The sequence below is a fragment of the Falco biarmicus genome, chromosome Z, assembly GCF_023638135.1.
Source record: "Falco biarmicus isolate bFalBia1 chromosome Z, bFalBia1.pri, whole genome shotgun sequence".
Lineage (NCBI taxonomy): Eukaryota > Metazoa > Chordata > Aves > Falconiformes > Falconidae > Falco > Falco biarmicus.
In genome coordinates this window covers 1,910,323-1,921,917 of record NC_079311.1, presented here as the reverse complement: position 1 = coordinate 1,921,917, position 11,595 = coordinate 1,910,323, and the positions used below count along the sequence as shown (strand labels likewise).

The window sequence follows — 11,595 nt, the reverse complement described above, 5'->3', positions numbered from 1 at the left end:
AAATTTAGAATAATTACACCAGTACAGAGATGTGGCTCAGCTGAAAATTTTAAGCGGCCCTGGGAACAGGCAGAACCGTCACACACTCTTCTAAAAACTGTGAAGCCACTAATGTCACTATCCTGTTAAACATTTCAGTACTCCTGACCCATAGGCCCTCCTAAATAAGTGGGGAGGAAAAGGCACAGAGAGGCTTTTTGATGATGCCTTGAGATTTCATTCACACACTGCTATTTTCTAAGTGTTATTCAACAGCATGGGAGCAAAAGCTAAGAAATAAAAACGTTGAAATACAAACCAGTATGGCACAAATGAACAAATAATGTGTCCTTTGAGGGCAGAGAAAGTGAGAGAAAGTAGTGTAAACAACACGTGGCAGGCAACAGCTAAAGTCAGTACCCGCTTAATCCAAGATAATGTCTTGTAGTCCATTGTGTGACAACAGAATGTATCTTTATTTGTACTTCCAGCCTGTGTGTTTCCACGGTGCTATCAATTTCTAGAGGGAACCTGCCTTCTTAGACCACTGTTTCAGATAGTCAAAGAGGGGAAAAGTACATGTCAATTTGCTCAGAAACAAAGGCAGAAAACCAAGAAAACATGTAACATCAAACTGTAAACAGACGTTAAACCAGTGTACTGACCTTCTCACTATACACTAGTCCTATGGGTGCTGATAGCAATTCACTCACCAGCAGTCATCATCTGAAATAATGCTAGAAGTAAAGAGCATGAAGAAAAATCTTCCCTTACCTCTTGACACCGTGGTGGTGCATCTCACCCCCTCCCCTGAGCTCTATAATCACAGGAATCCCTGTTGGGCCTTGGACTCCGTGTAATGAGTTAGGCAGTTAAGTGTCCCTTGACCGTACCAGCAGCTCTTGCATGGCTGAGTTGGCAAACTGCACTGGCTGTACCAGAAACATCCCTTATCTCAACACCAACACCACCTGCTAGCCTTGGAACATTCCTTATCTGGACCATAACATCCTATAACAAGCCTGGGAACAGTCTTGATTACGACTCCAAGTGGCATGATACCACCATCAATGGAAATTTTTTTTAAAATGCATTAATTACCAACTCAGATTGCAGCCAGGACAGAACATTACTGATAATGAAAGCCAATCATCCCCAACCCCATAAAAAGCAGTCCTAAGTGAGGCACTTTGAGCTGTCCTGGACTGCAGCAAGCTGCAGCCAGCATCTCCTTCTGTGTGGGACATCTCTCAGAACTTGTGAACTCCCAAGTCTGCAATATTAAGGTGACCAAGCCCAAAAGCTGATGATGGTGCCTGGGCTGATCTTCCCGCTTCATGAGGCTCCACCCTTTGTCTGTTGAGAAATGCAAAGGCATGTGACGTGAGTATTTCACTGCTCTCAAGGGGAATTTTTAACAGGTATAGCTTTGTACATGTGTCTCTGAACATCTGTTCCTTTGTGTCTCTGTGTGTGTGTTGTGTGAATTGATTTAGGTACCTCATATTAAGTATATGTATCATCTTTTTTGCATCCACAGGTAAGCTGCTTTTATAATTTAAATTAAACCCATTTGATGCACTTTGTAAATGATAAATGAGTCAATGATTAAGCGCTGCTAAAATCCTACGAACTACCTCTAAACTCCAAAAAAACCTTAAGAGATCCTTGAGACATAAAGCATTGACTTATCTCTGAGACTAGGATCGGATCTAGCTGCACCTAAACTCTATTAAGAGTTTAGAAAGCAAGAGAGTCCACTCTGAACCTCGTGACTCAGCAGGACGGTCTCCCTTACCCTTCTGAGTTTTTAGTTGCTATGTAAATCATTCCAACTTAATTTTAATTTTGATTCTTCTTTGTGTGATTTGATTTATTTGTGTAATAGATGACAGAGTGAACCTTACTACCAAACTCTGTGAAGTCACACTCCCACAAATTCCTACAAGAACTGTTTCACTCATACCTTTGATGGCAATTCTTTAGATGACTTAACATAAACCACTTGTTTGTGACAGACACTTGCTAATAATAGTAATACTAATAACAGCAATAATAGTATTAAATATTCTCTATGCAATATACAGTTCTTAAGTATGTTGAGATACGTATTTGTTCTCAAATATGTTGCTTTTTAAGAGGTTCAAGCATAAGCAGACTCACACAGTATCTAAAAAGAAATTAGATGTGTTGAAAGCAAAGAATCACCCTAAGCACTTAGTTCATTCTGGCGAAGAATGATGACAAAACCACCTCCACATTACTAAGTTCAAAACAAAAACTTGAATGGAGCCTTACATGCAGTAGTCCTGACAAGGGATTGATTAGATGTGCTTTTGTGACTCCATTGATGAATCGCTGTTGTACATTTCCCTGTTTTTCACTGCAATCAGCTAAACAAAGCTTGCTCGGCCACATGCTTCAACTACATACATACACAGTGGAAAAAGGGTGAAGAGAGGATCATAAGCAAAGCCCCCACACTGTTTTGTCGAACACAGGAGGTTACATTCAGCTCCACAAAGGCACCCAGTGAACCTCCTGCAGGGCAAAGTCAATGGGAAGTCAACAGTTCTGTTCATGTCCTACAAGATGAGCTACGGTAGTCTGAAAGTGGCCAATATTCCAAACAAGAGGACTAGAATGCTATTTATCATCTTTCCCCCACCCTCTGGCAATAAGTTTTTGCACGTGATTAATGCAAGATTCATCCTTTGATGATAAAGCGGCTATCACTTAGTTTTTTACTTAGTACAGTGGCAGTTCAGACATTTTCATCACCAGGGAGGAGGCACAGATCTTACTGTACTTTAAACACTTCTCTTTTTTTTGGATCTACCTTGCAGAAAAGGTAGTTAAAAAAGCAGCTGGCAATTATATTCAGCTCAAGGATTCACAGTTTTCTGAGGTTTCTGAAGCAAACAATCAAGCTGACAGGCTAGCCTGTCAGTATTTCTGGCATCCCACACATCCTCAAATGTGTCACCACAGTCCAGCAGACCCCCTGTGACACGAGATGATTGCATACACATTGATGGACACCCCAAGATGACAGCTGTTTTGCTTGATGCTGCAACGATCACACACACACTGAGCTTGAGTGCAACTAATGAGACTGCAGACATACTTTTAACCAGGGATAATTTATCTCTTTGACAAGACAATGGTACTATTTATTTTCAACAGTTTATACTTACCTTCAGGTGACACATCTGGTCACCATGAACTGTGCAGCTTTCTAAAATAAATGTCTTAACCAAAGTACGAGGTATCAGCCACTGTATGACATATTAGCACTGAGTGTATCATTACTATTACTTTAAGACATGCATTGCTCCTCTAATTCAGATGCATTCACAATGCCCTGACAATGCAACAGAAGCATGGGCAGAAAACTGGCCTTAACACACAGGAAAAGGTTGTCTCAGGTGCAACAAAATCCTCTCTGGGCAACCGATTTGCCCACAGGCTTTTCAGCCTTCACCTCCACCACGCTGGTCGGGATGATACAAAAATTAATCCTGTTACAACTTTCTTTCCAGCCTCCCTTCCACTCCCAACCCCAAATGATGCCAATCCTATCCCAAGAAACCTCCACACAGGCTCCCGGCCCTGCTGCAGCTAGTCTGGAAAGAGACTGAATCAAGAATGAAGCTTCTCATTCCTGGTTTACCTTGGGGAGGGGGGTGGGGGGGGTGTGTGTGTGTGGGATAGGATGGGGATGGGCAATGGGGGGTAAAGGGCCCACACACCAAAAAAACCCCAAACCCCCTCACCCCCCCCAAAAAAAAAAAATAAAAAAAAAACAAAACGAAACAAAAAAAACCAAAACAAAACAAAACAAAAAAAACCCAGAAAAGCTCAGGCTGCGTTACAAGGTACGTCTGCCACTGAGGAAGAGGGCCCACTCCCCTGGAGATAGGCCGTGGGCCTGTCTATCTCCACTCCCCTGAAGAACAGCACTGTGGCAGCCGGAGGGCCCGCTCTGTTTTACACCCATCGGCATTCTTAAGGCACTTTCCCTTCAACTGAGGGAAACCCACAGGCTCTGAGGTACCAGGCGAGGCGGTCAAAGCCCTGACTCCCCCTCCGCTTTTTGTTCAACCTCCTTGTTGTTCTCCCCGCTGGAAGAGGCCCGTTTCAGGCCTTTCAGGCGCTGGCAGAGGGGGCTGCGCTGAGGGACCCCCGGAGCTGCGGGAGCAGGCGGCGGGCAGGCCGAGGCCGAGGCTCAGGGGCGGCAGGCGGGGCCCGGGGCGCCCAGAATGGCGGCGGGCGGCGGGTGGCTGCCGCCCCGGGCGGGCAGGGGCAGCGGGCCGCGGGCGGGCGGGGGGAGCGGGCGGCGGGCCGGGGCAGCGGGCCGGGGCAGCGGGCGGCGGGCCGGGGCAGCGGGCGGGGGGAGCGGGCGGCGGGCCGGGGCAGCGGGCGGGGGGAGCGGGCGGCGGGCCGGGGCAGCGGGCGGCGGGCCGGGGCAGCGGGCGGGGGGAGCGGGCGGCGGGCCGGGGCAGCGGGCCGGGGCAGCGGGCGGCGGGCCGGGGCAGCGGGCGGGGGGAGCGGGCGGCGCTGGCTGCAGAGCTCGGTCCCGGAGCCCCGCCTGTTGGGGCTTTTGTTTTACAGCCCTGCGTGGCGTCTGGGGACAGATTTCACAGGGAACGCTGGAGATCGGATTATACCGGGAGTTTTAAGATAAATGGTGGGATTTAGGGTGGATTTATCTGCTCGGCCAACCGAAACATTTAATTTTAGAAGCGCTTATGTAACAGTGCCGGTGTCCTCCAAGGAAAACATCCCGTTACCGCCCAGCTGCCGGCGGCCCTCTCGGGGCCGTGCCCCGCGGAGTCGCTGATGTGGGGTATTGCACTGCAGACCCCCGGCCGGGGCGAGGAGGGACCCCCGAGCGCAGGGCCTGGCGGCTGCCCGTGCAGCACGGGCTGCAGAGCCCGGCGAGGCTCCTGCGGCCGGGAGCAGGGCCACGGGCAGGCTGGGTGGCAGGGGCAGGGGCTGCTGCCGGGGGTCCCGCTGGCTCCGCCGGCACACGGAGTTGAGGAAGCAAAGCGGCCCAGCTCCGGGGTCCGGCAACGTGTCAGCACCCCCTGGTCCAGAGCGGCACGAACATAGCGGCCCTTGCTCCCAGCAGCAGGTGCCTGAACTCCATCGAGGTAAATAACCTGCATCCGGAGCCAATAAAGTTAATTGTCCCAGTGTAACTGCTGGGAAATGCGCTCTGGGGAGCGGAGAACTACTGCGATTGATCTGCGGGTTAGTAAGCACAGGCTGCGAAACGATGGAGCTCCAATTTTCCAACCTGAGGCTAATTCAACAGACTCAGGGGCAGCTCCTCCGCTGTACGTATGCGTGTGAATTTACTAGAGTGAGTCTCGGTTGCCAGCCTTCCTTGACTTTATTCTTACATGCTATTTCAATTAAATCATACGGTGGTTTTTAGCAGTCCAGTTGCTGCTAAATTCCAGGAAAATTACAACGTTCTGGTTGCTGGTTTTGGTTGGAAGGATCACCTTGTTGGAGACACTGCTGGAGTTCAAGGCTGTCAGTTGGCCAGTGTTTCTCTGCTGGCCTTGTAGAAGGGCAGGAAGGGGAGACCAAGTTCCCAAGTCCCTTTTGTGCAAGTCAAAGCACTGACAGACATTTTCATTTGATAATGTTTGTATGTCTTTCTGTGTCATACTAAATGGTTTGTTTATACAAATATATCCCCTGCATGTTATTAAGTGCTGGATGAGATGTCTGAGTGAACATTTTTGCCATGGATGACACCTAACTAAACCTGAGCACTTCCCTTTGTTATTCAATAAACCAATACTGATTTCAAAGAACATGGTGAAATGAGGAAAACCTGTCATAACAGAAGTGTCCCAAAGTCCTCCTAAAGTTTAAAAAGTAACAGCAAAACCTACAGCAGCAGCATCTCAAATCACCTTTCCTAGATCTTCAGGCCTTAGTGAATATTTGTGCACCAAATGCTGTAGTTTCTTTCAGTATGTTCACCTTACATTTTCAATATATATATCAAACATATCTCAAATAATAGATATTATCAATTTCCTTCCTAGTCAGCTTTGAAGCATTCCTAGTATTAAGATTGTAAAGCAAAACTGTAGCATTTTTACAAGATTAACTTCCCTATTCTTAAAATTAGTAGCGATTGCATTTTCCTCATTAGAATTGCATCTTCTAAAGAGCTGCTTTTCATAATACTAATGTTTCCTCCTGAAACTGTTGCTGGGTTTTCTGGGTTTTATTCGTTGGTTCATGGGAGGGTGTTAAATTATTTAATGGGGTTTTATTATTTATTCTATCCAGATTGAATGTAAAAACACCCCTGCATAAACACACAAAGTATGTATTTTGTATTTAAGTTGTAAACACGAGCTTATTAAAGATACATTTAGTTACTAATGTTACTAAAGATACATTTAGATCTGATTACTGCCCCTTCATAGTAATTCCAAAATGTGAAAGTTCATGACGTTTTCTTTTAGGGAGTGGACTGCTTCAATGAGGCAGCTGTGACTGTTCAGTTGGCATCTGCAGATTGCTGGTTTCGCAGTGTGGACAAACGGTACCTTTCAAAATTAATAAATGTTTCTTTTGAGAGGATTTGATACACCAGAAGGCTGCACCGCTGTTCAGCGAGACCTGGGCAGGCCAGAGAGTTGGGTGGGGAGGAACCTCATGATGTTCAACAAAGGCAAGAGTAGGGTCCTACCCCTGGGGAGGGACAGCCCCGTGCACCAGCACCGGCTGGGGGTGACCTGCTGGGGGGCAGCTCTGCAGAGCAGGACCCGGGAGTGCTGGTGGGCAGCAAGTTGCCCATGAGCCAGCAGTGTGCCCGTGTGGCCAAGGTGGCCAGTGGGATCCTGGGGGGCACGAGGAGGAGTGGGGCCAGCAGGTGGAGGGAGGTGACCCTCCCCCTCTGCTCCGCCCTGGTGAGGCCGCATCTGGAGCGTGTGCCCAGTGCTGGGCTGCCCAGTTCACCAGAGACATGGAACTGCTGGAGAGGGTCCAGCAGAAGCTACGAAGCTGATGAGGGGCCAGAGCATCTCCCTTACGAGGACAGGCTGAGAGAGCTGGGCCTGTGTAGCCTGGAGGAGACCGAGAGGGGATCTCATCGATGTCTACAGATGTCTTAAGAGCGAGTGTCAGGAGGACAGGGCCAGGCTCTTTTCAGCGGTGCCCAGTGACAGGACAAGGGGCAACGGGCACAAACTGCAGCCCAGGCAGTTCCACCTGAATACGAGGAAGAACTTCTTTGCCTTGGCGGTGGCAGAGCGCTGGCACAGGCTGCCCAGAGAGGCCGTGCAGGCTCCTTCTCTGGGACATTCCAACCCGCGGATGCGATCCTGTGCAACCTGCTGTAGGTGACCTGCTTCAGCAGGGGTTGAACGGGGTGATCTCCAGAGGTCCCTCCCAACCCCAGCCCCTCTGTGATTCTGTGATTTTACTCTGGTGCAGATCCATTGGAAGACTTGGGGGCAATGTAGTCATTTAAGTCAAAAGCTGGAAGTAAGAATTCCTGGCTCTGCTCAGCTACTATTAGAACTCGTTGCTATCTTCCTCGCTCACCCTAAATACCGGAGGTTTCTGCTTTTGCTCGCGTTGTCAGCAGCCCGGCAGGCGCCTGCTGCCTACGTCCGAGCAGCGGCGGGGCCTGGCGAGCTGCGGGCACAGCGCGGCAGGGGGAAGGGGCCGCCCCAGCTGCAGGCGAAGCCGCTCTCCGCACAACAGGGGCGATGCCGCCGTGCTCCGCGCTCCTCAGACTGCTCCGTGCCCGCCCCACGCCGGGCAGCCACCCTCCACGTCCGTGGAGGCCGGGAAACCCGGGCGCTGCGGGGCAGGGCCGCACCGCGCCGGCTGCCGAGGCCCGCCCCACCCCGGCCGGCCGCGGCCCCGCGCCGCTCCGCCCCCTCAGCCGCGGGAGGCGGCCTGCGCGCCGCCTGCCCCCCTGCCCGGCCGGGCCGGCAGCCCCCGCTGACGCCGCACCGGAACGGAACGGAGGACGAGCCGGCGCCGAGGCGCTGCGGCCGCCAGGGAGCCGGGCCGGGGCCGGGGCCGGGCTGCGTTCCCGTCAGGCGCGGCGCGGGCAGCCCGCGGCGGGGCCTTCCGGCCGCAGCTAAGCGGCGCGCGGGGGCGGCGCCTGCCCCTTTCGCTCCGCGCCGCCGTGAGGGAAGCATGGGTGAGCTGCGGCGGGGCCGGGCCGGGCCGCGCCGGGCCGGGGGGCGCCCCTCGGGGCCGCCCTCGGGGCCGCCCGCGCCGCCCTGCCCGCCTGCCCCGCCGGCGCTGCGCGCTCACGGCGCCGGGCCCAGCGGTTCCGGGGAGCGCCGCGGCCGGGCCTGGCTGCGCCCCGTCCCCGCGCACGCGGCGGGGCTGGGGGGGAGGGAGGGATGGAGGGGGGGGGGGCCGCTGGGCCGCCTGCCGGGGCCGGGCTGGGGGGCTGCGGCGGCGGGAGCGACCCCCTCATCCCCCTCCGCCCCGTTCCGCAGGGAAGTGCCGAGGGCTCCGCACCGCCCGGAAGCTGCGCAGCCACCGCCGCGACCAGAAGTGGCACGACAAGCAGTACAAGAAGGCGCATCTGGGCACGGCGCTGAAGGCCAACCCCTTCGGCGGCGCTTCCCACGCCAAGGGCATCGTCCTGGAGAAAGTGTGGGTAGAGCCCGGGGGCTGGGGAGGTGCCCCTGGGGTTTTGCTGCCTGCAACGTGCCACGTTTCCATTAGCTTCCTGATGCTTGGTTGGAAACGTGGTTTATTTTTTCCAGATGCCTGTGCGGAAGGGGTTTTTTTTCTTATACACGTGTCGCTGAAAATTCTTATTTAGAAGCAAAAGAATAAAAATAGTATTTACCTCAGGTTAGGATTTGGAGGGAGGGAGAAACGTTGTGTGTGTGCTTTGTGGCAAAGACCTCATCTTATTTTCTGCCCTTTTTTTTTTCCCATTTCATAATTTATAAGCTTTATTGGGACATTGCCAGGGCTCCAAAGTGTTTCTCTTCTCCCTTTCCACTCCCCCCCCCTTCAGGTTTTAATTTATTGAATTAGCATGTGTCTGTAGGTGATAGTAAGTTTTTACTCGGCTTGGGAACTGTGGGTTTATATATTGAGTAGCTAAATAAATAGCTAATAGGTTTTGGTTTTGAAGTATAGATCAAACTTGCATGTAACAGAGTAGTCGGGTGATTTTTGGTGGTGTAATGAGTATCTGCTAGTTCATCAAACTGATTTTTGCTAACTTCCATGTACTTCCATTTTAGTGGAGTAGAAGCTAAACAGCCCAACTCTGCCATCCGAAAATGTGTTAGAGTCCAGCTGATTAAGAACGGCAAAAAAATAACAGCTTTTGTTCCCAACGATGGTTGCCTGAACTTCATTGAGGTAATTTTCAAGAATTAATCTATAAAAAGTTACATGTCAGGGGGGAAAAAAACCCACGTAATTGACAGATTTAAGGGGTGGTTTGGTTGTCTAAAAGTGAGAGTGAGACCATTCCCAGTGTGCGCTAAGCCAGTCTTGCACGCTGAGAGAGATTCTGTTCTGTTACTGAGTGTGGATGCTAGCAAACAGTGCTGGTATACTGCAGTACAAACACTGTATGTAAAACCTTACCGCAGTTTCCTTGCCCAGAGAGCAACTCCATATAGATGATTTGCTACGCATCCACATATCCATTGCCTATCTTACTACTACGCATGCTCTGAGGAAGGGTCTTTTAGTGGGCCCTGGGTCTTCCCTTTTGGGGGTGTGATTTTTAGTATTATAATGAGGAGAGTTCACTTCTAGGGCAAGGCTGAAGACCATAAGAGCTAACTATAACATAAACAGGGTAGCCTGAGTGCACGTGACTTACATCACAAAGGTAGGGTGTTCTTTGCTTTTCTCTCCTGAATCTGACTCCCTTCACTGGAAGTCCCTTCATTCAGCATTCTTGACAACTATAGAGGGTCAGCTTGACGTGAACTGTGCACGTTTAGTTAAGCACTGAGTCAAAGTTCAAGAATTCGGGAGTTCTAGACAACAATTGGACAAGGGTTCATGGCATTCTGCACCATGTGTATCTTAAAGCTGTAGCTGCAGAGGCAGATGACAAACACCAGAGATGTTTTTGTACTTACCAGAATCCTTAGTAAAGTTCTCAGCCATGCTGCTGCAAGCTAAATGACATCTCGGCTGATGCTTCCAAACACTGAAGAGGTAATAGTCCTTTATCCATGTGTATCTATCAGTAGCCTTCAGTATTTCTACACTTTGCTTAAGGAAGTCTACGGTGCGGCTCAAATTTAACGTTGCCCATTTCAGAGTTATGTACAGGTTTAATATTTACACCTTTGTAATTACATGGTCTTTTGTTGCAGGAAAACGATGAAGTTCTGGTTGCTGGTTTTGGTCGGAAGGGTCATGCTGTTGGTGACATTCCTGGAGTTCGCTTCAAGGTTGTCAAAGTAGCCAATGTCTCTCTGTTGGCCTTGTACAAGGGCAAGAAGGAGAGACCAAGATCATAAATTTAGATGGAATTAGCAGAGAATGTCAATAAATTTTTTGACTGGAAAAACTTTCATGTTTGTTAAGGCGTACTGTTTTTTAATTTGTATCTGCAAGTGACCTCAGATGTTGGCATGTAGTCTTTTGCTGTTGGCAGCTGGCTTTCCCTTCTGTATGAAATGCTTTGCAGTTGAATGACAAAAGAGAGCCAGAGCATCTGTATAACCAGCAGGTAGGCTTGAAAAGCACTTGTGTTTCCAAATTTACCTTTCTGTTGTGTGGAGCCATACAGCTGTCTGCTGGGAACCTCAGAGAGTTACTTCATGGAATGAAGGGGGTGTTACAGTGCTTTGCGGACCATCCCCAGTCGGCAGCACCTTCATGAATGCTTCTTCAGCTTATTAACTAGAGTAGTGACTGTCCTGCTGTTGGGATGGATTGGTAGATCCTTCTAAGGCCTCTGTCCCCTCACAAACCCTTCTTCCTGCAAATGTCATGAAAAGGGCCCCATGAAACAATTTCTGGGCTGTGAGGCTGCCAGTTGTGCAGAGCTGTAAGGCTACTGAAGCTTGGGTCCTAGTGTGGCACTGTAACACAGCTGATGGGGCCCTGACCCAAGAAAGTACGCTGCATTGTAGAAATGAAAGGTCTCCAGTATTTCCTCCGTTGCCTACATAGTTTCTGAGGGCTGGAGTGCTGTAAGCATGGAGGAAGAGAGCACCGTCACCCTGCCACATGGTCCGGTACAGAGCGGACAAGTATTACGCGCACCAAAAACGGCAGTGGGCTAACTACTGCTTTGGGGTCATACAGTCTTAAATAATCTGGAGGGGCTGCACCATCACAAACCTGTATCGCGAGGGGTGGCTGCTCTGCAGTGGAAGGTGTTAGAGAGCAAGTTCCCTGCCACACCTTGCAGTGTTTCCTTGTTCTTGTCAGTGTGGGGGAGTGGGTACTTCTTACTGGATGTTAATACAACACAGAGGGAATGTAAGTCTTTCAATGAAAATATGTCAGGGAGTAAGATAGAGAACTAACCTCGGATCTACTGTGACCTTGTAGTCATTCAAAATATTATGTTTTAATGAGGCAATTCCAGTTTTATAAAATGCCACGGTACAAAGAAAG

General features: G+C 50.3%; 1 protein-coding gene across 1 annotated transcript; it reads left to right on the top strand.

The window, feature by feature from the left end:
- Positions 1-7,915: 7,915 nt before the first annotated feature.
- On the top strand, positions 7,916-10,541 carry RPS23 (ribosomal protein S23). Its single transcript, XM_056324121.1, has 4 exons — positions 7,916-8,170; positions 8,478-8,637; positions 9,243-9,363; positions 10,341-10,541. Exons 1-4 carry the CDS (start codon positions 8,167-8,169, stop codon positions 10,485-10,487), a joined length of 432 nt encoding a protein of 143 aa, XP_056180096.1. The 5' UTR covers positions 7,916-8,166; the 3' UTR covers positions 10,488-10,541.
- Positions 10,542-11,595: the final 1,054 nt, after the last annotated feature.